The sequence below is a fragment of the Amphibalanus amphitrite genome, unplaced genomic scaffold (genome assembly GCF_019059575.1).
Source record: "Amphibalanus amphitrite isolate SeventyFive unplaced genomic scaffold, NRLGWU_Aamphi_draft 000459F_arrow, whole genome shotgun sequence".
NCBI classification, from domain to species: Eukaryota; Metazoa; Arthropoda; class Thecostraca; order Balanomorpha; family Balanidae; genus Amphibalanus; species Amphibalanus amphitrite.
In genome coordinates, this window is record NW_024881953.1 from 455,302 (window position 1) to 477,952 (window position 22,651).

The window sequence follows — 22,651 nt, forward strand, 5'->3', positions numbered from 1 at the left end:
GAGAAATTCCTTCAACATGAAGGCAACGGGTTCAGGTCTTGACAGCTGTTGAAAGCACCATTTGCAAAAGAACTTGCTCCGTAACTACATTACAGATTTTCCTTATACTTTGCTATTACTTATGTTTTACGATTTAATAAGGACATATTTTTAGTTATCCTCATCTAAATTCGTTCTTGCCAAGAAATTTGTAATTTCACGGTATTATATCATGCCTTCTGGAAGCCTCGGATATCTCAGTATCTAGGCTGTGAAACTTCTTTATTCGGGATATTTTTAGAAAGGAAATTAATTTTTGCATCATCTTGATTTGCACTTTTTGGAAAACAACAGCTTAACATTAAATCATCGCTCTTCGAAGTGTCATTTTGTGCTCGATAGGAAGTAATGGCCCTTAAACAGAGCGTCCCTATAAAAAATCTAGAGGGAGCTGGCCTCTATAAAAATTGAAATTAGCACCAGTATTTAATTGTCTGTTAGCTGTTAGCTTCCATTAACCTTAAGGTTTTACGGAAAAAGGCTAAATTCGGCCCTAAAGGCTTCAATGTCTGTGTGAAAATGGCACTATGGTAAAGAGGTAGTTAAAAAATGAGAGGGAGCTGGCCTCTACAAATTATTGATTTAGATAGATTGGCGTATCAAGTTTCGAATGATATACCTCATTAAACATATGGTTTTACGGAAAATGGCTAAATTTGTCAAAAACTATATCGTTTTTAAATATAAACCGTATATTAACAATGGCGACGTGCGCCACTTCCGTCGCCGACGCCATGTTGCCCGAGATACGTTAGCTAGGGTTGTTTTGTTGTGCTGTGTATGGTTAATTAGAATTGGATTTTCAAGATGAATATTGAAGTTGCTAGACGGCGTTGTGCATATGAGGGGCGCGCACTGATTGCAAGTGATTCTGAAGTGCCAAAATTAAACAAAATTGGTTCTTGGTAGGTACGTTTCGAAGTCCATTCAGGCTCTTGGAATGGAATGGGTGATCCTGATTCTGAAAAGCTTGCTGGACGATGTCATGTCCCTCTCTGCCATAAGTGTATATTCTTTGGCAAGTCACAGATCAAAATTGTTCAGGTGGGATTACTTGACTAGTGCATTGGCTGGGCTCTCCATTGATGTCGGTCTAGTGTGGAGTCACCATGCATCACTCAGCATGGTGCTGTGCTGGTGCAGCTTCACCGGAATTTGTATGGAGCAGAGCAGGCTCCAAATGTTGGCCTCTCAGTCTGCGTGTATCGCTGCTGTGCATTAGTGTGGCCTCTCTGCGTCCTGCAAGACTTATGTCGGGCCTCTGTGCGTCACACGACTGTGTGTTGCCTCTGCGTGTCACAAGACTGTGTGGTCTCTGCTCGTCACAAGACTGTGTGGCCTCTGCTCGTCACAAGACTTGTGTGGCCTCTGCATGCCACAAGACTTTTGTGTGTGGCTTCTGCGTGCCGCAAGACCAGGTGGACATGCTGCAGCACTGGCTGTGGCGGGAGCCGGCAGCAGCGGCTAGCCACAAGACCTTAACGTGGTCTCTCAGTCTGTGTGCCGCGCCGCTATGCTGGCTGTGGCAGGAGCCTGCGGTGGCAACTGGTCGCAAGACACCAGCTGGATCAGTTCAGAGGAAACTCGGGTATGATAACTTATAATATTGCAATTGAGCTGCTGATGCTTTCACACGCGTCATTATCCAGCTGGAGTTGACGGCATGATTTGTGCTCTGTTTGTGTGCAACAATCTTTAAAGAAACATAACATAGAAATGTTTTGCTATAGCTCAGAAGTTACAGCATTACCTTTCACGGGCTGCTAACATATGGAACACATTGTTTGGTTTTTGGTCGTCTTGACTCCGTTTGGTCTAATGGACCAGTTTGTGTTTCATTTGAAATAATATGCCTTACATTTCTTACCTTACCTTACCTTACCAGTACCAAAGTTTTCCATAAATATATTATTTTATGCATTTCATCTGGATCGCGTGTCTGGCCCTCTAAGAAAATGCCACCTATTAATAAAATTTGCAATTCGCAGGACCTGGTGCCGCGGCGGTGCTGGCGAGCATGCTGCTGGCTGCTGCCATGCCGCAAGACCAAGTGGCCGCTCCGCCGCGCTGGCTGTGGCGGGAGCCGGTGGCGGCGTGCAACACGACTGCTGTGTGGCCTCTTAGTCTGCGTGTCTCGCCGCTGCGCTGGCTATGGCGGGAGCCGGCGGTGGCGACGGGTCGCAAGACTCTAGTGTGGCCTTGCTGTTGTGCCGGTCTGGGGCACAGCACAGCGGCGTCTGCCAGAGTGACGCTGCTGGTCGTCCTCCGCGCGCTAGATAGGTGATTCGCTGCTGCTCAAGGAGAATATGTTATCGGCTCCTCATGAAGAAGTTCCAGTTCCAGCTGCCTGGCCTCTCCACCCTCCGCCGCTGGACTCGAGGCTTCCGGACGTCACCTAGGATCCTGGACATAGTTCTGCAGATCATGCGCTCGTCCGCAGACACCATAACGCCGCATGAGAGGCTGCTCGTCTAATCCCTTCGACGAGATCACCATCGATCCCCGCGTGGCGTACGACTCCACGGACGACGCGGTCTACGGCCCTAACGACAAGATGCAGGTGGTGATGGTCCGATCCTTGTGCAGTCGTTGGAAGCAGCCCGTCTTCCTCGACTACAAGGGCCTTCTCCGCCGCATCATAGCCGGGAGCCGGCGGCGACGTACAACAAGACTGTAGCGTCAAGCGTGGCCGCACTCTGTCATCTGTGTACCGCGCCGGTGCGCTGGCTATGGCTGGAGCCGGCGGCGGCGACGGGTCACCAGCTGGATCAGTGCAGCGGTAACTCAGGTATGATAACTTATGATATGGTTGTAATTGGGCTGCTAATGCTTTTACACGCGACATTATCCGGCTGGAGCTGACGGCATGATTTGTGTTGTTTTCGTGTACAACAATCTTTAAACATAACGTAACATTATATTGTCATACCGCTCAGAAGTTACAGCGTTACCTTTTCACGGGCTGCTAACATACAGAACACATTGTTTGGTTTTTGGGCTTCTTGACTCTGTTTGTTCTAATGGACCAATTTGTGTTTTATTTGAAAGCATATGCTTTACATTTCTTTAAACAAGGTTTTCCTTGAATATATTATATTATGCATTTCTTCTGGGTCGCGTGTCAGGTCCTCTAAGAAAATGTCACCTATTAATAAAATGTTCAATGCGCAGGTGCCGGCGATCATGCTGTTGGCTGCTGCCGTGCCGCAAGACCAAGTGGCCGCTCCGCTGCGCTGGCTATGGCGGGAGCCGGCGGCGGCGGCGCTCTGCAAAATACCAGCTGGAGCGGTCGAGCGAATGCTCAGGTATAATATCTCATGCCAGTGTTAACTATTTTAGCAGTTAATTGGGCTGCTCAAGTATTGGCACACGGCACCCTCTGGCTCGGAGACAGTGGCAAGATTTGTAAAGTTTGCGTACATAATTGTCTATTAATGAAATAACGTTCCTTTGCACAGTTAAAATGTTAGTGCTAAATTTTGACGATTTTTTTAGTCATCACTAACGTATCCTACACTGTTAACGTACCTACATATACGCCTTAAGGCCGCCCCACACTGGAACTCGCATGCGGGTTGCGAGTTTGCGGGTTTTGAGTTTGCGGGCATAATACTAATTCATAGAGTGATTAGATCGCTTCCTTATGGTAACTTCATGATGCAGTGATGCTGGTGCACCTTCAGAAACTTACATATAGTCGCAATACCAGCGCAACGAACCAAAATTAGACTCTAACGAAAAATCCGCAAACCTCGCAGAACTCGCACACCTCGCAGCGAGGAAATTCGAAAGTTGACTCAAAACCAACTTTTGGAATGCGATGCAAGGTCGCTCGCAAGCTAAAAACATGCAGACTCGCCTGTTAGATGGTAGTGTGGGTGACTCAGCTTAGATTGTATTACCTATTTGATTTTGAAGAAACCCGAAAACCCAAAAACTCGCAACCCGCATGCGAGGTCCAGTGCGGGGCGGCCTTTAGATCGTCTGACCGTCCGTTCTGTTCCCTTCCAGACTCGTGGGCGACAGTCTGACGGCGTCCTGTGGACGAAGATAGCGAAGCATTTGCGTGGATGGCTCGGTAGGCGGCTCGTCCGCCACCCGGGTGACGGAGACCTCATGATGCGCTTCCTACCGAGTCTTGCCCATGCGGAGGCGATGCGGCGCCGAGCCACCGAGGCGTCCCGACCGGCGCTGGCGCGAATAGTGGCTTGTCACCCAAAGTTTAACGGAGGCATGGTGGTGCTAAGGACCGTCTGACGACGCGTCCCGTGGCAGATCCCGTGGCAGACGGCGCGGCACCGTCTGCCACGGGATTGACAGTTTTGCATAGAGTGAACCCTTCGGTGGAAATATGGTGCGGGTCGGGGTGATTTGAATGAGATAGTTGTGAGGATGATCAGATGATAGACAGGAGCGGGAGGCGGGGAGGAATTACACCGGTGCTAGGTTAAGTTCGTTATGATCAAATTATAACTGTGATAATTGTACGATTCATTCGCTACGATTCATTTGCTGTGCAATTGGTCATTGTGACGTTCATCCCCCTCTCCCGTGGCCGTATGTATGAGAACGATAGTTCCGGTGAGTTTTAACTGACATTCGTTATCATGATGGATGTAATTGTTTGGCGGACTTTTCTGTACATTTAACACGACCTGTGTGCTTCCCCTACTGCGATATTACTGATCTAACGATTAGAATGCCATGAATTTCACGCATCAGACCTGTTTTTGCCGTTTGTGAGACTATTCGGCGCGGTGAGAGCTGGTATCTGCAAAGCTGAGTTCGGACCGAGCATGTTGGTTCTGCGCTGTGCTCGTGGTAAATTCACATCATTTATACAATTGAATGACAGCTCAAGTTTCGCCTCAGTTTTGCGTGTGAGTGGTGAAGCTTGTTTCCGTTTTAAATCCGTTAATGTGCGTTTTGTTCGCATATTTTTTTAAACCGGACTTCTTGAAGTATGGGGACGAATATACGAATCGCTGGGAGGGATGCAGATTTTTGGCTCTTCATCCAGCTTCCGAACGGATGGTCGAGACGGATTTTTTGGTACATTTTCCGCACGTAGGTTCACGGGTCACGTCGATGTCAAATCACTGCATTGACTTTGGAGACCAGCTAACTAACGCCATTCAATATTGGAGCGTCCGAGTTTGTCGGTCTGTGGAAACCGATTTCTCTGCGTGTGGTGGCAGTGTGCTAGCAGCGGCCGTGAAACGCCGCCCACGACGACGTGGTACGCCGGGATGTCGTATAGCTTAGAGAACTTATAACTTTAAAAAACGAAGGCGCGACCCTCGGCCTTCATTTGCGCTGGATATAATGGCTGGAGAACCAGCACCACTTCAGTGTTATTTTATTTACAGAAGCACTTTTGCATCAAGCTGGGCTGACAATGGCTGAGTCCGTGCCGATCTCAAGTGTGTGTCCATGCCCGGCGCGGCGGCGCCTGATATTCGGCATCAGGGATATATGGTTGCGTATGTAAAATAAAAAGCGATGCCAACCAGGAAAGGGAATCGCTGCTATATTTGATTCTATCCATTTTCTCACAAATACGTGTATGCTTTACTACGAGGATCATATGCTATTTCTATTTACTCGCCAAGACTCAAATTATAATATGAGACTTTTAATAATGACTTGATTATACATTGAATAACACATTGTAATAATAATAGTTTGACACATTATAATAATATACAGTGTCAATATATAATAATATAATTTGACACATTAATTAATTTCAAATGTAAACGATATGTACCGTACGCAATTGTTCAAAAGCAGCAAACGCATCAATCAGCTGACGCCACATTCCCGGTGACGCTGCTCACGGTGCACGCCTGGTTGGTACGATGAGTTGTTGAGTCACTATGTCTAAATTATTGTGGCGCCTATAGATTGTTCTTGACGCCACGCATATTACTTATCAGACGCAAAAATGACTATTTGTAGTGCAATATCAACACAGAAGTTCGTTTCTTAAAGTAGGATTGCTATAAGACAGCTCATTTTCCGAGTTGAGTCAATTTTCAAAGGTGTATTGATGACCACAAGCCACAATAGGAAACGGTCTGAGGGCAGGGATCTGGATTCAATGCAGTGTGTACTGTGTACCAAGACTATAGAACTCCAGGGGCTGCCCCCCCCCCCCCCCCCTACGTCCCTGCTGCCCCCTGTTCCCAGGTCCATGAAAGTTTTCCATTTGTAATCCAGAGGCCGTTATATTGACTCGATGCGCAGCAGCTCCCGGTTGGTGCCGACTGCGGACTCGGCAGCTCTCACGCACCCAGGCCACCGTCGTGCACAGTGCGCGGCCGCAGCAGCAGCTGTGGCCCAGCAGGCGGCTGGTGACGTCACAGCCACACAGGTGTGATCGGGAGACGGCCGTCGGCTCCCGAGGGTGGGGTCATTGACGGAAGGCGGAACTGACGAACGGTGGCATCATCTATAGGAATCTTGGGCATTACGAGCTATGGCGGAGTCGGTTAGACATGTGGGCCCAGTCCATATAGAAAAGCCAGTCGGCAAGTGACACTTTTCCAAAAAGCCACTTTTCAAAAGGACACTTTTGGTAACATTGGGCCGGTGTGTAAGGGTGGCTATATGAACCAGTCTGTCGGGTTCCCCTTTCCGATAAGTGTCGCTTAGCAGCAAAGGGGCTCTATATGAACTGGGCCCTGACTTGCAAGCAGTGAACCAGGCGACGCTTCAGAACCATTGTTACTAAAAACTGATGAAACCATTCCCATCCGTACATCAGCTCTGGCACGGGACATCAAGCTACCAGTAGAGGCGGCTACTTTGACGATTACAGCTCCATCATTCCTGACGTTCGGTATTGGACGATTGTGTTGTAAATCCTCATTTACTGAGCAGCGAGCGTACGTCCTGTCTGGTACTTTATATAGGTACGAGTTTTGTGCCAAAATCAGGACGTCCCTGAGTCTAACATCAAAACACCCGGATTACACTAAACAAACATTAGCTAATTGTGGAGAATATTTATTCTTTCTAAATCAAACAATTTCATTTACAGAATGCCGAACGGGAGCACAGCGATAATTGATCATAAATATTGATAAAAGCCCACCCGATTGCAAGCCAAAGTAACACGATTCATACGATGAGGAGCACAACACTGGACGCGAATAGCGGCCGGCGAGCTCCCTGGGCGCGCTGTCTGGCCGCTGTGCCGCTCTGCGGGCGCCGGCCGGCCCGCGGCGCGCCGCCAGCTCTCCGGGCCGGCGGCCGCGCGCGCTCTCTCTCTCTCTCTCCCTCGGAATGTCTGTCTCTCTGCGTGGCTCAGTCCGTGCCGCCAGTGGCTCTCTCGCTCGCTCACTCGCACACGCGCGCGGCACACGGTGGGCGGTCAGCGCGTGCGCCCGGTCGCTCGGTGAGTGGCTGTGCGGTCCGCCTAGCGAGCGGCGCTCTTGAGCTGATTGGAGAGCCAGTCGAGGCCCTCGTAGAGGCCGTCTCCGGATGTGGCGCACGTCGCCTGGATGTACCAGTTGCGGTTCCGCAGCGAGTGCAGGCCCAGCTTGTCGGTGATCTCGGCGGCATTCATGGCGTTCGGCAGGTCCTGTCAACACAGAGCCCGTCAGTTGAACCTATCCATAATCCGCCCGCATCACAGTTACGCAATACCATACAAGGAAAAGTCGACCAACCAGACCCCCAACACAGCAGCTGCTGATACGGGTATGCCAGTCATTCGTTTGCGGTCAACGGTTCATATACAAAAAACGGACCCAAACCCGTTAACCTGACGTAAAATCCTACGTAACGGAGGCTAACTCAAACAGCCGTAGCACCCGTCCACATATTCACCCACAAGTCGAGTCTTGGACAGCAAATAACAGTTAGAAGGTTTCATAACTAGATCAATGCTATGGTTCGCCGGATACTCTCCGAACGCTGCCCATGCAGCTGCCACTCCCACGGATGAGCTATTATTGCCCAGGTTCAGAGCAGTGATTGACCCACCGATAAGCCGATATCAGACCTGACAGTTCGCCCACAACTTAATCACGGTAGCTGAAGCAATAAGCCGTCAATGGATCACAGCAGTCGGCCAAGAATACCCCCAAGACAACCAATAACAATAATGATATGGGACGGACAGCTTAGCTGCGAGACATGGCTTTTTAGAAAATCGTTACACACTAGAAGGGATACAACCGAATATAGACAAAAACCATGGCGGGCAACATCCCATGACATCGCGCGGCTCCTGCGATCAGCGTCCGTCTCTAGCGGACACTGGCCCACAGACCCGCACCGGGGCCGTACCTGTTTGTTGGCGAAGATGAGGAGCACGGCCTCCCGCAGCTCGTCCTCCGCCAGCATCCGCATGAGCTCCTCGCGCGCCTCGCCCACTCGCTCCCGATCGTTACTGTCCACCACAAAGATGAGGCCCTGCCGAGAGGGAGAGGTGCTGTCAGAACGGAGGGAGGCACAAACACTGTACATCAGCCAGACTTCGTAACAGAATATAGATGGAGAGTGGCCCGATGACAGAAAATCTCAATGCTGGCTTAATGAGTCTGTCCCCTTTCTTGCCATTTCGTATGTGAACGTACGTGGTATAAATACGAGGTAGCAATGACAAGATATTGACGTTAGTCGTGAGTGATCCAGCAAAGCGACTTGGTTACTCGTCAATAGTGACTTGTCAGGCAAACTAAAGACCAATCACGGCGAAAACGATAAAGACAAAGTTAGCACATGAGCTTCCCACAATCGATCACATAATTAATTTTGCTAAGAGCATAGCGATACATTTTGCCACCGACATACCGAAGCAGCTGAAATAGTAGGACGGATGTCATTTCGCGAGCTCAAATACGCAGCTTGATTTTGATCACAATTAGGCGACGACATCCCAAATATACACATTACACTTCAATTTGTCAGGTATTCGAGAATCGAGCAGCGTCCCATGTCCGATCGTTCTAAAAGTTAATGCGTCATACTGTGGTAGCTGGGCATCAAGGACATTCGTGCTGCGCAAACGGCAATGACGCGACTGACAAGCATTAATTAGACAGAAGACCTAAATAAGCATTGCTCGTTTCATAACGTTACCAATTGCATTGCTTGATATACAGTGGAATCTGTATATACGAAATAATGTTAGTGAGGTGCCAATCAACAACACGAACTTGTGTAATTCTGACAAACACTGATAACCATTTGCGGCTAATGAAAAATGAACATTTGGTACCTTATGGCTGAATATGGCCTTTCACGGCCGAACTAATGCCCGGTATGTGGACGATGGTGGAGCCAACGAGCCAAAACACTGACGGTCACGGTACGAACCTAACGTCAGCGAGCTTTCAGCCAAGCACTCCTACACGATCAACAGGCCGCCAGCCGTGCCCCGATTCGACGCCCCCTCACCGCCGCCTAAGATTTCTCGAACTCCCGTGGCTGGCTATGGTTAAGCACTCGGTACAAAGATGACGTCATACCGTACGCCGATTGGGTGGCGAGTCTGATGTCATACAGCTGCTACATTGACTCACGGCCGACAAGGTCACTTGTCCAACCGGATGGACGGAACGTTACAGCCGCTGTTTATTTATAGAATTTATCTTGGTTATGAAAGATAGCCGCGGCTGCAACCCAGTGCATTCAGTATTCTTGCAGAAATGCTGAAGAGGTTAGTGCGGGTTACGCTCACTAAACCTGCTGAAGTACGGGGTATCGCCGATAAATAGTTCAAAGCCACGTTTTATGACACGGACCGATAACGGTTACCAACACGATTCGCAAACTGATATCGTGTTCCTGTTTTATCGCATAACGTTTGCAATCCTTCAACGTACGCATAGACAGTATCGACACTACCTATTTGAGTCAGACTAGTGTGCAGTTTAACTGTTATAAAACAACACCAATTGATATTGTGTCATCCCGCTTACAAAAGCATTAGTTGACAACAGGGATGCGGAGCCGGAGCCGGAGCCGTGAAACAATATAGCCCGGAGCCGGAGCCGGAGCCGGAGCCGTCAAAAAAGGGGGCGACTCCGGCTCCTTTTCTTAAGAGGAAACATAGATAACAGTAGAACAGGAAACAATTATTTACCTAGTTCGGTTTGACAGTACAAGGCGTAAAACAATCTGGTATTCAAAATAGCCTTATACAAATACAGAAGCAACGTGTACCAATCCCATCGCCTTTTTTCTTCCACCCGTATTTAATTGATCGCATAGGGGATGTATGTACTGAGTAGAAGCCGGAGCCGGAGCCGCCGGAGCCGGATCATTTTACTCGGAGCCGGAGCCGGAGCCGACTTTTTTCTCCGGAGCCGGAGCCGGAGCCGGAGCCGTCTGAAATTTCCACGGCTCCGCATCCCTGGTTGACAAGAACATGTGCGGGCGGAGGGGTAGGAGGAGAATTTGTTGAGGAGAAGGACAAGGGGAGAGGTCGAGAGAAAAGCCAGGACAGACGCCTCACCTGTGTGTTCTGGAAATAATGCCTCCACAGAGGCCGGATCTTGTCCTGACCGCCGACGTCCCATACTGTGAAGCTAATGTTCTTGTACTCTACAGTTTCGACGTTGAAGCCTGGTGGAGACAAAGCACACGATAAGGTTACCACAACAACATTCAACAATTAAATAAAACACTAAAACACCACCCACACAGCATAGAGCGGATGCGACCGCGATACGGTCCCGGTTTTAATCATCCCAATCAGCAGTGAGCTGGAGTCTGTGAGTAACCGCAGCGCCGGCGGCGGACCGGCCGGGGTTTACCCCGGCTGGTGAGTCACCGCGGCACCCGCTCGGACCGGGACGCGCGGTGAGATAGGGCACGGCTACTGGTGCGACCGGCGCTCAGCTGTGACGGCGCTGAGCTGTCAGCGACCTCAGACGGTCGCCAAGGGGTGGTCTGAGCACTGGGACATAGTGGCGACGGGCCGCCGTCCGGGGGAACATGTCCCCGACCCGTCACACCAGTCAAACAGTACACATGGTTGGGGATGCAGAGAGTGTATGCAGATTGTCCGATTAACACAACTGAGACTTCCCGACCGAAACTATGCTGAGGATGGCGCTGAAAAATTACTATACCTAGCATATGACACTTGTTCAATCATCATTCAGCGACAACTGCAGGAGAGGGGATAGGTACTGCTGAAAGATGATGGCCACAATCAAGCAGGTTTAAATATACAAAGCAACGAATGCGGTATAAAACAGCATCGTAAATACGCAAAGAACTTTATCACCGACAACGAGATTCATAATGGGTATTACGTAACAGGTTACCATATCAAAGCTTTCTCATGCAACAATTGAGGCAAAATACACTTCTTACTGACACAAGCCAACCATCGATGCTAAAATCAAAATATTTATCAGTAATCACAGAAGCCTGAAACAGACAACAGCATTAGCTTCAGCTTACTGTAGTGGATGCAAGCATTTTCAAGATAAAAAATCTAGACTTGCAACCATTCTAAACCACTCACCGATTGTGGGAATTGTGGTGACAATCTCTCCTAGTTTGAGTTTGTAGAGGATAGTGGTTTTACCAGCAGCGTCCAGTCCGACCATCAATATCCTCATCTCCTTCTTGCCGAACAGGCCTTTGAAGAGCATTGCGAAGGCATTTCCCATGATTGGTGTCTGCAGATGGTCGGGTGGCCTGTGAGGTGCAAAAACTGCAATTAGATACACAAATGAGATACACTCAATACAGCTCACTTGAAACGATCAAGCTAGTGCACTCACTTCAACCAGTAGTGGTCAGGAAATGATGACACTATAGTTTATTTCATTTATTTTACTGCTCATATAAGCATTTGGGCAAATGTCATTTCACCAAGTGACTGCGCCCATTATTAGGCATGCTGTCTGTTGGTGCTTTTATACAATGCACAATAAACAATTTAGTTCTTGAAAAGCAAGGATGCGGAGCCGTGGAAATTTCAGACGGCTCCGGCTCTGGCTCCGGAGGAAAAAAATCGGCTCCGGCTCCGGGTGAAATGCCATGTCGGCTCCGGCTCCGAGTAAAATGGTCCGGCTCCGGCGGCTCCGGCTCCCATACTCAGTAGATCCCCTATGCAATTAAATACGGGTGGAAGGAAGAAAAGACGATGGGATTGGTGCACGTTGCTTCTGTATTTGCGTAACAAGGCTATTTTCATATTTTGAATCCCGCACGTTTTACTGCCTTGAACTGTCAAAACCAACAGGTTAATAACTTTTTCCTGTTCAAAAAAAGGAGCCGGAGTCGCCCCCTTTTTACGGTTCCGGCTCCGGCTCCAGGCAAAATATGCCGGCTCCGGCGGCTCCGACTCCGCATCCCTGATGAAAAGTCATTCCCTCCCCATGATCTGCTTGCTACCTGTCAAGGCAGTATAGTGAAGCCACTGATAACGATCTCTGCATAGACATCCCTCAGCCTTTTATGGAACAGCAAGCTACTGTAGTGAAAGCCTAGCTTCCACCATAGTGAACCTGCCTCCATAGACTGTGTTGAAAGCAAGCTATTTACCACTGAGAATTGAATCTTGATGTGTAATACAATATAAAAACAATGAAAAATGTGCTAACATCAAACTTCATTTACAATGCATCTATGCAGATTGTAACATCATTTAAAGAATAATTTTGACTTTAGGAGTGGCAACCAAATGTTACGTAGTGAAACGAAAATCATGCAGTGACAGTGTGGCTAAATTCATTTTACGTTAGGAGAGGATGTAGAAAAAAGGCCCGAAAGGATGTCGTATTTTAATAAAACTTGACTTCGACCCTTTTTATGTCACGAGAAAATGATGTAGAAATATCAAATACTGATAAAACTTTGAAGGCATTCTGATATTCAGGATGTTAAATGAGGTTTAAGTTGGGTCATATATTTGAACATTTGGGACATTTGAATGGTTGTCTTGGCGTGTTGTAAGAGTTTGCGAGGTTTGTGTTTCTCTTGCTCCTAGATTTTTGGGTTCGAGGTTGTTATTATGAGTCGTGACTGCTGTGTGGATGTTTTTATTTACATTTTTAGGATGTGGTTATGCTTTTCATTATGGGCGGATTTCCCCGCATCATTACAATTTTGGACACACTGTGCAGTGAACTTGCAACAACTGTATCTTTGTAATTGTTTTGGTCCACATTATAAGACGAGTTTCCAATAGAGAATAAACAAATTATTTAAGAAACACAAGATGACACAGGGTCATTGGTATCTTTATGATTATATGCCAAGGAAATGCTAAAAATTGTTTGAGCACCATGTCAAATTATTGCAGTTCTCACTTCCTAATAACAACCAGCACCAGAAATGTAGTTATATAACAAAATCAGATGTCCTCTATGCAAGTGAATAAATTGTTTGATCTCACAATGAAATGTGACACAAGCTTCACACTAAAATAAATTTAAGACTTTTCTCAAGCAAGATACTGCAAGTAGCTGGAACCTTCTGGGCACTAAGAATAATCAATTTTGCAGTAAGTACCCTTACAAAAATCTTCAGAAGCCTGTTTCATCACCACTCCTGGTCACTTGATAATGGGTAGTGAGTCAGTGACACAGAAAGAAAAAAACACCTTGGTAAGTTAAAAAGTAGTTACCTATCTATCCTTGAGATGGCCTGGAGCTTGGGCTGCTCATCTCAGTGGTCATATGCCTGATGCCAGTTGCTACACAGTATCTCAAACTACCTACTCATTGCTGATAGTTCCACTCAAAAACTGATTAAATAAATACCCACATAACAGGGAATTTACATTTAAGAACTAAGTACCTACTTCAAAATAGCTCAAATTCCCTGTCCAAAATTATCACTTCAGCTACCAGCACATATAAGCACAAATATAGCCAGCGAACCAGTGACAGGTCAAGTCATAGACTGACAGACAAATTCAGGAGCTCCAGAATTCTAAATACAACCAGGCACATATCCAAAGTTATACATTGTTATGTAAGATTATCAATAAGTAGCATCCTGATAACATTAAAAACAAAAAGCAACAAAGTTCCCAATACCGAGAACCTTCATTTAAATATATGTATCATGATCACAGGGAAGGCATCTGAAGTCTGAACCATTAAAAAGTTAAAATATATATTGTTACTTCATCATATAAGTTATAACTTTGTTAGAAATGCATGGAATACATGCAGCATGCTAATGAAAAACAGCAACCCAAACAGTGCCCTGGTTCACTTTAATTGCTGATAAAATAGCTTAAGCAATCTGCAAAGTGAAACTCCTGTGATGTTTTGATGGTTTAAAGTGTTTAATTATTAAGTATCATTATTGCTATTATCACCATAATAAGAGTGAATCAAAAGGTACATTTTTTTCATAACTAAGGGAACCCAAAGCATCTCAAAATATTTATGTACTGGACTTCCATCTGAGGAAAAATTCCAATGAGAAAGCTACAACATTCCAGTGGAAACATTTCACCATAGGAAATCCAGTTTTGTAACTTTCAACAAAATTGTAACTTTCAGCAACAAGCCTTGAAAATATAGCTGGCTTTGCCTAGGCTTGTAGCCAAAAGCTCACCTCATTTTTTCACCTTATTATATGTAACTTTTAGCTTTCAATTTATTTGATCAGAGGAAAGGTCAGTGATTTAGCACATATAGAATAAGCCTGAAAACTGCAATAAAAACAGGTGAAAATAAGACAAATCCATTGAAGCCCTTCCGATTATTTAACAACAATTGATAGCAGAAGCACCATATTTTGGACGCCAGTGAAAACAGGGCTCCGGAGGGCATATTAGGTCATGTGACTATTGAGAAGTTCTCCCCCTCTTTATGCCTTCTACACAGTGATTGTCATGTGGTTAGTGCGAGTGAATTTCAAGAGCCTTGATCAAATCGCCCCAGGCGCCCTGTTTTCAACGTCGTCCCATATTTCAAAGGCTACCACCAAAAAAAAAATACAAACATAATGAACAACCTTTAAGAACCAATGCAAAATGAATTCAAATAAATATTGCAATGAACTCGTGTCAATATCCACACAAATTATCCGATAAAATACCTAACCAGAGCAGATGAATCAGCACCGCAAACTGCGCCACTTTAAGCACGTGATAAAAAGCAGCCATCTAGCTAGACTAAAATGAATCGTACCGCACCGGAATATGCTTGAAATAAGAAAAAACGTTTAGGAGTCACAGCCAGATATAACAGATACTTACTTTAAATTAGCTCCAGCCACACACACCGCCACTAACGACGCCCAACCGACTGTTTTAGGCCAAAATGGCGGAAGAGATCGGTTACCAGCTGATGGTCAACAAGCGCTTTGGTTATGCCACGTGAAAGAGGACCTGAATGATTAATTAGGACCGGTATTCCAATTTTAATAGACAAATTGAAGTTTAATAAATATTTTAGAACCGTATTGCATTCCTATGGATCAAATACTCTAGTCAACACTGCACAAACGGCATATTAAATAAAATTTGATATAGATGGCAGCACAAGCAGGATCGTCTCTGAATCTAGTGATATTTAGAATTATCCCTAGAAATAGCTACCTTTATCAAAACCTGAGATATTAACAGGGGCGCGGGAACTACTTTCCGACTGGGGGGGCACACCATAATAGAGATTAACCTAGGGTACCCCCAAATCTAGTTTTCTCACCGGTTTTAGGCCACTTATTTTTTACCCCTCGGCTTTTTCAACAAAAAAAAGAAAACATTTGCAAAAACAAGTGTGGTATTCCGTCCCAAAGCTGTGGGGGCACCGCCCCCACGGCCCCAGAGTTGGGGGGGCAAGCTGCCCCCACTGCCCCCCCGGCTCCCGCGCCTATGGATATTAATAGGTATTGCCTGAAAAGCACCAATCAGAATTCGATTCCAAAGGCAATCATAATAATTAAATTGCAATTGCATGGTCTGCTCCTCAGTCCTTCCGTTCTGGAACGCCGTTTCGATCAGGTTTCGATATTTATGTAGGTAGGTACCATAAGCGTAACTTTATATCTCTTTGTGGGTGCTCAAGCACCCCCAATCCTGAGCTCAGCACCCCCTGCCTCCCTAAAGCACCCTCTGCCTCCTTAAAGCACCCCCAGCCTCCTCAAAACATTCCCAGCTGACTCAAGGCTCTCAATAATCAGTATTGTCAATGGCTGTATGGCAGCATTGTCAATGGCAAACAATGTCAATGGCTGTAAAATGTATCGACATTCACAACACCATGCTAAGTTCCTCTGTTTGGGTAAAACATACAAGCATGTATAAGCAGCCGCCAGCCTAACAAATATCCAATTTTCTGTAATATCCTAAAAGTTCAGTACAACCTGGGTCAATGAATCAAGTGGGACATGATGACAGAGAGATCCCATAGCTGCCCAGTGTTCGGGCGTACTGGAAAGCTTCACGCCGGAAGGACGTGGAAGGGTGGTAAAAGTCCACCGACGGACCTTGTGCCAAAAATTGATTGCACAACCGAGGAATATGCACAGAAAGACAGTTCTTTACGGTGTTCACTCACCCGAAGGGCACATGAAACAAGCCCGTGCGGCGGTTACGCCTCCCAGGCACATTAACCCTCGCCGGCACAGGCCAATTTGCGTCCTTCGACGGCACAAGGGGGGTTGGGGGTTGGTACGACCCCTCTCGCGTTTGGCCCCTGATCGAGCTAGAGCTTCGAGGAAAAAACGAGCGTGTTGCCCGTCACGAGAGGAAGCCGATGATATCCAATTTTAAGGTCCTAGATCATCGGCCGACCTTCCAGGTCAGGTCAATGACCCAAAAGTCGGGAAAATCGGGGCCTGTTAGAAAGTCGTAAAGTGTGGCTGCTATGGGGTTTTCTGGGGTGCTGATCACGAATATCGTGCTAGTTTTGATCACAGATGATGTCTTTGGGCATTTAGACCACGTCTGACGTCGGGTCAGGTCAGGTCAGGTCAACCGGTAGGGGCCGTGACGGGTATTCGTAGAACGTGTCAACCGCGCCTCTGACAGCTTCGTAGCATGTTACGAAGGCACCAAAACTACTTCGTAAATGTTGAAATGGTTGATAAATTCGAGTTCAGCTAAAAAAAAAAAATGTCGGCTATGTCGGCTTGCCTTAGCCGCGCTTTTGCAAGTTTTTCGTGGTTTCAAACGTTCAAACATGTGATTTGCTGTTGCTCCCATGCATTAGGGTGGATGTCAAGGTCACCTGAAGATCAGATCAGGTCATTTACCTTTGGTGACCTCGGTTCACTTTTTCGAGTTTTACATGCTTCTAGGCTAGTTTTTCGTGCTGAATTCGAATTTAGCAACCATTTGAACATTTACGAAGTAGTTTTGGTGCCTTCGTAACATGTTACGAAGCTGTCAGAGGCGGTTGACACGTACTACAAATACCCGTCACGGCCCCTACCGGTTGACCTGACCTGACCTGACCCGACCTGAGGCCTCTTGCACCAAACTACCTAGCTAGGTAAAATCGAAAAACCGGTTTCAGAATAAGCTAATCTAACGGTAGTAAATTTGTTTGCAATAGCCCAATACATAATCCTATATGTGCTTGGTAAATTTTGCACGCAAATTGTTACATTTGAGACTTGGACTGGGTATAGGTACGATGCGAAATAATCCAAGCATTGGTGCAAGAGGCCTCTGATCTAAATGCTTAAAGACATCATCTGTGATCAGGGGTGGAGAATTGTGCCGAGTTGGGGTAGCACGAGTCTTCCCAATTCCACGCCGGCTGCGCCGGCTTGGCTTTGGAGCCGCACCAGACGGCGGAGGTCAAGGTCACCGCTAGGGCGGCGGCGGATTTGCTGCGCCCGTGCAACCCCAACTCGGCATATTTCTCCACCCATCTGTGATAAAAACTAACACGATATTCGTGATCAGCACCCCGGAAACCCCATAGCAGCTACACTACGACTTTCTAACAGTTCACGATTTTCCCGACTTTTGGGTCATTGACCTGACCTGGAAGGTCAACTGATGACCTAGGACCTTAAAATTGGGTATCATCGGCTTTCTCTCGTGACGGGCAACACGCTCGTTTTTTTTTCCGCGAAGCTCTTGCTCGATCAGAGGCCAAACGCGAGGGGGGTCTTACCAACCCCCCAACCCCCTCCCTTGTGCCATCGAAGGACGCAAAATGGCCTGTGCCGGCGAGGTTTAAGTTCCAGGGACAAAATGCAATATTTCACGAGAACCATGTCCGGAAAGTAACCATCGAGCCCGTCCCGTCAGGCGTCATGTTGGATAGCCCTCAATATAAGCTCATTCGTGCAGAGCTATGCAGACCAGGGTGCCTAAGCGCGGACCTACCAAAAGTCCGGTAGGGCCCGAATTTAAAATTTTAAACCCAGCGTGTTCTGAAATATGTTCAAAAACTTCTGTGATTATGAATGCATTGGGTGAGCCAAAATTGTTTTACAGTGGCGCTATTAAAACAAGCTCTCGAATCGATTTAACATCATTTCTTGCATGATGCCTATTGCCTGATACAGTAAAAAAAGAACAGCTGAAAAAAGACCTACGAAAAATATGGCATGCCTTTCTGAAAGCTATTGAGCACCCCCAATGATTTTTGGAAAACTACACCCATGGTAGGTACTTAACATACCGCAGCTGGCATCGCAGGTTCAGATTCCCCGTAAGTAGGTACGGAAGTGAAGCTTGGTTTTGAGTAGGTAGGTACTGAGTCTCTACGGCACTCGATACCTAGGCTATATTATGAAGAATTATTAACGAGTTCAGACTCAGAGTAGCGGGGAATCGAGAAGCCCGCGGCTCATTTGAAGCCGGTCGGGTGGGTGGACCAGTCCGACTTTGATGGGCACGGTCATAGGCGGCGGAACGGGGAGGGCACCGGGGCACCGTGCCCCCCTTTGATTTTGGCATTTTAACATTAGCCCTAGCCCCTATGGGCGTTGCATGGAAAGAATGGGACCAAAAGTCGGCAGTGCCCACTGCCCCCCTGAAGGTGTTCCGCCGCTACTGGGCACGGTAAGCTTCGGCCTTCGCATCTGCAAATTCGATTGGCAGCCTAGTCACGGGACAGGCACCACCCGTCTCAGCAGAGTCCAGTAGCGGCGGAACAACTTCAATTAAGGGGGGGGGGGGCACTGCCGACTTTTGGTCCCATTCTTTCCATGCAACGCCCATAGGGCTAATGTTGAAATGCCAAAATCAAAGGGGGGCACGGTGCCCCGGTGCCCTCCCCGTTCCGCCGCCTATGGCAGAATCGAAGGGGACTTGAAGATGACAGTTCGCTACAGTAGCCGATCCGATTCAGCGAGCCTCAGGATGCGTCGGTGACTAGCGTCTAGCCTAGCGCCTCGCTGTTGCCTAGGTTCAGTGTTCCGACTTTTTTGTACTGGCGGCTCACCGTCTTTGTGTGAACTAGTCGGCGCCTGGCGAGGCACTCTCGATATTTCGGTGGATTTAGTCGACGGCTCCTTATCTCATGGTGCGTTTAGTTGTCGGCTCGCCACTGTTTTGGTGAGCTTATGTAGTGACAGCCCGCTCTCTCTCATAATTGTCTTTACACGTAACACGTGTTGCATAAACGTATATACAAGTGCTTCGCTGAAACACTTTTACGTGATAAGCGTGCTTATTGTTTAACTTAAAACGTCATAAACGTGTTTCAGAACAGTGGATGCCTCCGCCTTCGAGTGCACTCCTCCTCAGTTCTCCGCCTGTCGTGTAGGTACGTAAGGACACCATTGACTGCCGTGTACAGTGTGTCTAAAAAGAATGTACCGTCGCCACTACGTGGCGCTGGTGTCGCGAGCCGGTAGTTGGCTGAATCCGCACCAGACCACACATTCCCAAGCGCTAGGTGACAGCTGCGCAGCGGCCGGTAGTAGCGTAAGCCCGAACCTTCGTGACACGACCCGGGGGGGGGGGAGGGGAGGGAGGGGAGCGGGCGGGGCAGCGCGTGTAGGGAGGGGTGCTCCAGCAAGCTGGCAGTTGTCGCGGCCAAAGGTCAAGGGGTCACACACCAAGCGAACGGACGCTGATGTGGGTTCGTGGGGATCATGAACTTGTGTGTGGTAGATGCGTCTTGCGATGCACGGGTGATACGCCAGGTCTAAGCCAAAGGATTCAGGGGAGAGCTGAAGAAAAACACCTGGTCAACTACGGCGAATAATGGTGCTGAAAAATGGAAAGTATGGGTCAATGGCAATGCAAGCCTTCATGACTATAAACAACTTTTCTGAGGACGCAAAGGCCAGCATTGAATAACGATATCCGGATCGAAATTAGCAATGATTTATAATTAAATGCCGAACTAATAGCGCTGCAAAACCCTCCTAGTAAATTGTCAAGTCGGATTATACCCACTTGAATTAAACTATCCTAAATAAAATTGTTAATTAACTTTCTAACACTGACGTTCTTTATCATACGATAAGTATGGGGTTAACCAAGATAGAGCATCTTCCGCATTCAAACAATCACCTGTAAGGCTAGAATATTAATGGCCAGGTAAAAACATGGCCGGGATTTGATTAACTGGATTATAAGTCGATTTTTTTTTAGTCGGGATTTGATAAGTCGGATTTTTTTACGCCAACCGCATTTTTAAGTCAAGTCAGGTCACTGATCTATGACGTCATAAATGAGCAGTCCTAAAATGAACTGTGTTGAACTGTCCTAAACTGTCCTAAAATGAACATTTTAGGACTGTGCTAAAATGTTCCAACTTCGCAACACCCTCAGTGCAGAGCTTTCATAGGGAGATGAAACTTACATGATCTTATAGTATGATCGAGAGGTCTCACAATTTGTATAAATGTAATATGTATATCTAGGATTTTCTGAAGGGTCGCCTGAGATCAGGTCAGTCTCTCACCATTAAAAGTCAGGGGAATATGGAAATTGCTAGTTTGGTCCGGAAATGATATACAACTATCTCAAATTCTCAAGCACACGGAATCGTGAGTTCATGCGCTCCTTGCAAGGTCTGATGCTTCAATTTTGCTTTGTTGATCTTGCGTGACGTCATTTATCACGTAACTAAGGCTATCAGTTTTTCGTCAATAGCTCCCGATCAACTAAAGCTACCGAGTCGATAAAGCCACTAATGAAAATGAAAAGACTTGCCGAATCGATTGATATGCAATATGACCTCCTTTAACCAGCTTCGTGACCTGACGGGCTGTGAACTGACCTTGACCCGAGGTTAACACCTTAACTCTCGCCCGTATTGGTGTTTTTTTCCAGCCTCAAACGTATAAGGGTCCGTTGGACCCCCCCTTGCCGTTTCGCCCCTGATCGAGCTAGAGCTTCGCGGAAAAAACGAGCGTGTTGGCCGTGACGAGAGGAAGTCGATGATACCCAACTTTAAGGTCCTAGGTCATCGGTTGACTTTCCTGGTCAGGTCAATGACCCAAAAGTCTGGGAAATCGGGACCTGTTAGAAAGTCGTAAAGCGTTGCTGCTATGGGGTTTTCGGGGTGCTGATCACGAATATCATGTTAGTTTTGATCACAGATGATGTCTTCATGCATTTAGGCCAGGTCGGGTCAGGTCAGGTCAGGTCAACCAGTAAGGGTATTCGTAGTAGGTAGCACTAGCAACCGCCTCTGACAGCTTCGCAACATGTTACGAGGGCACCAAAACTACTTCGTAAATGTTCATATTGCTGCTAAATTCGAATTCAGCTCCTAACATGTAAAACTCGAAAAAGTGAACCGAGGTCATCAAAGGTCAATGACCTGACCTGACTTTCCGGTGACCTTGACACCCACCCTAATGCATGAAAGCAAGATCATATCCCATGTTTGAACGCTTAAAACCACGAAAAGACTGCAAACGCGCCGCTATAATGCGAGCCGACGTTCGCCGAATCGCGATTCCGGCCAAACATGGTCTCGAAAAGTAGGTCGCAGGTCAAAGGTCATTAAGGTCAGGGTCATGACAATTTCAGGGTGGGTGTAACATTGATTAACGCGAGGGTACTGAAAGTTTCGTCGCGATCGGCCGCTTTTTACGCGAGTTATTCGCGAAAAACCGAGGGAGGGGGTCCGTTCGACCCCCCCCCCTCTATACGGGCGAGGGTTAAGTTGATCTCACCCGAAGAAAAAGTATACCATTCGACACGCCTGAGCTAGACAAACACGATGCTGCTAAAATCGCGGATCTGCGATCATTTTTAGCGAAGTTATTTACCAAAAACCGAGCCTGTGCCTTGGGCCACTTGACCTGACCTCCGAAGTCATCGGCTGACCCTGGTCCTTAAATCGGAGACCAATCGCTGCATTTCGTAACGACGCACACGATCGTTTCTTTCGTGAGGCTCTAGCTCAATCAGGGGCGAATCGGCGAAGGGGGTTGTTTCCTCACTTCCAACCCCCAACGTCCCCTCGGTATTCAGAAAACCTGAAGGTCCGGTGAGGGTTAAAACGTTTCTCCTGAACGAGGAAGAAATGTGAAAGTCAAAGCTCTATAGACGTCCTGTAAAAGTGGCTATAATAATAAATTCGTTAGAAATAAGATGCTTTTTAAACGACTTACTCATATAAAATCAGGTGCTGGGACCAATCTTATAAACGCTTTAGAATGGACAGGGTGTCACTGGATAAAGTTTGGGTGCAGAAAACGGCTATTACCTAAATGCAAAATGGTTTTCATGCATTTCAGTGAAATG

The 22,651-nt window shown here is 47.1% G+C and overlaps 1 protein-coding gene and 1 long non-coding RNA gene across 2 annotated transcripts; one reads left to right on the forward strand and one right to left on the reverse strand.

The window, feature by feature from the left end:
• Positions 1–327: 327 nt before the first annotated feature.
• LOC122391868 lies at positions 328–4,337 on the forward strand. Its single transcript, XR_006258420.1, has 4 exons — positions 328–1,627; positions 2,028–2,827; positions 3,211–3,344; positions 4,051–4,337. It is a non-coding gene; the product is annotated as an uncharacterized LOC122391868 (long non-coding RNA).
• Positions 4,338–7,034: 2,697 nt separating this feature from the next.
• On the reverse strand, positions 7,035–15,496 carry LOC122391867 (ADP-ribosylation factor 1). The gene is made up of 5 exons (XM_043386169.1): positions 15,233–15,496; positions 11,531–11,706; positions 10,511–10,620; positions 8,338–8,463; positions 7,035–7,627 (listed from the first exon to the last, which is right to left on the reverse strand). Exons 2-5 carry the CDS (start codon positions 11,676–11,678, stop codon positions 7,463–7,465), a joined length of 549 nt encoding a protein of 182 aa, XP_043242104.1. The 5' UTR covers positions 11,679–11,706; positions 15,233–15,496; the 3' UTR covers positions 7,035–7,462.
• Positions 15,497–22,651: the final 7,155 nt, after the last annotated feature.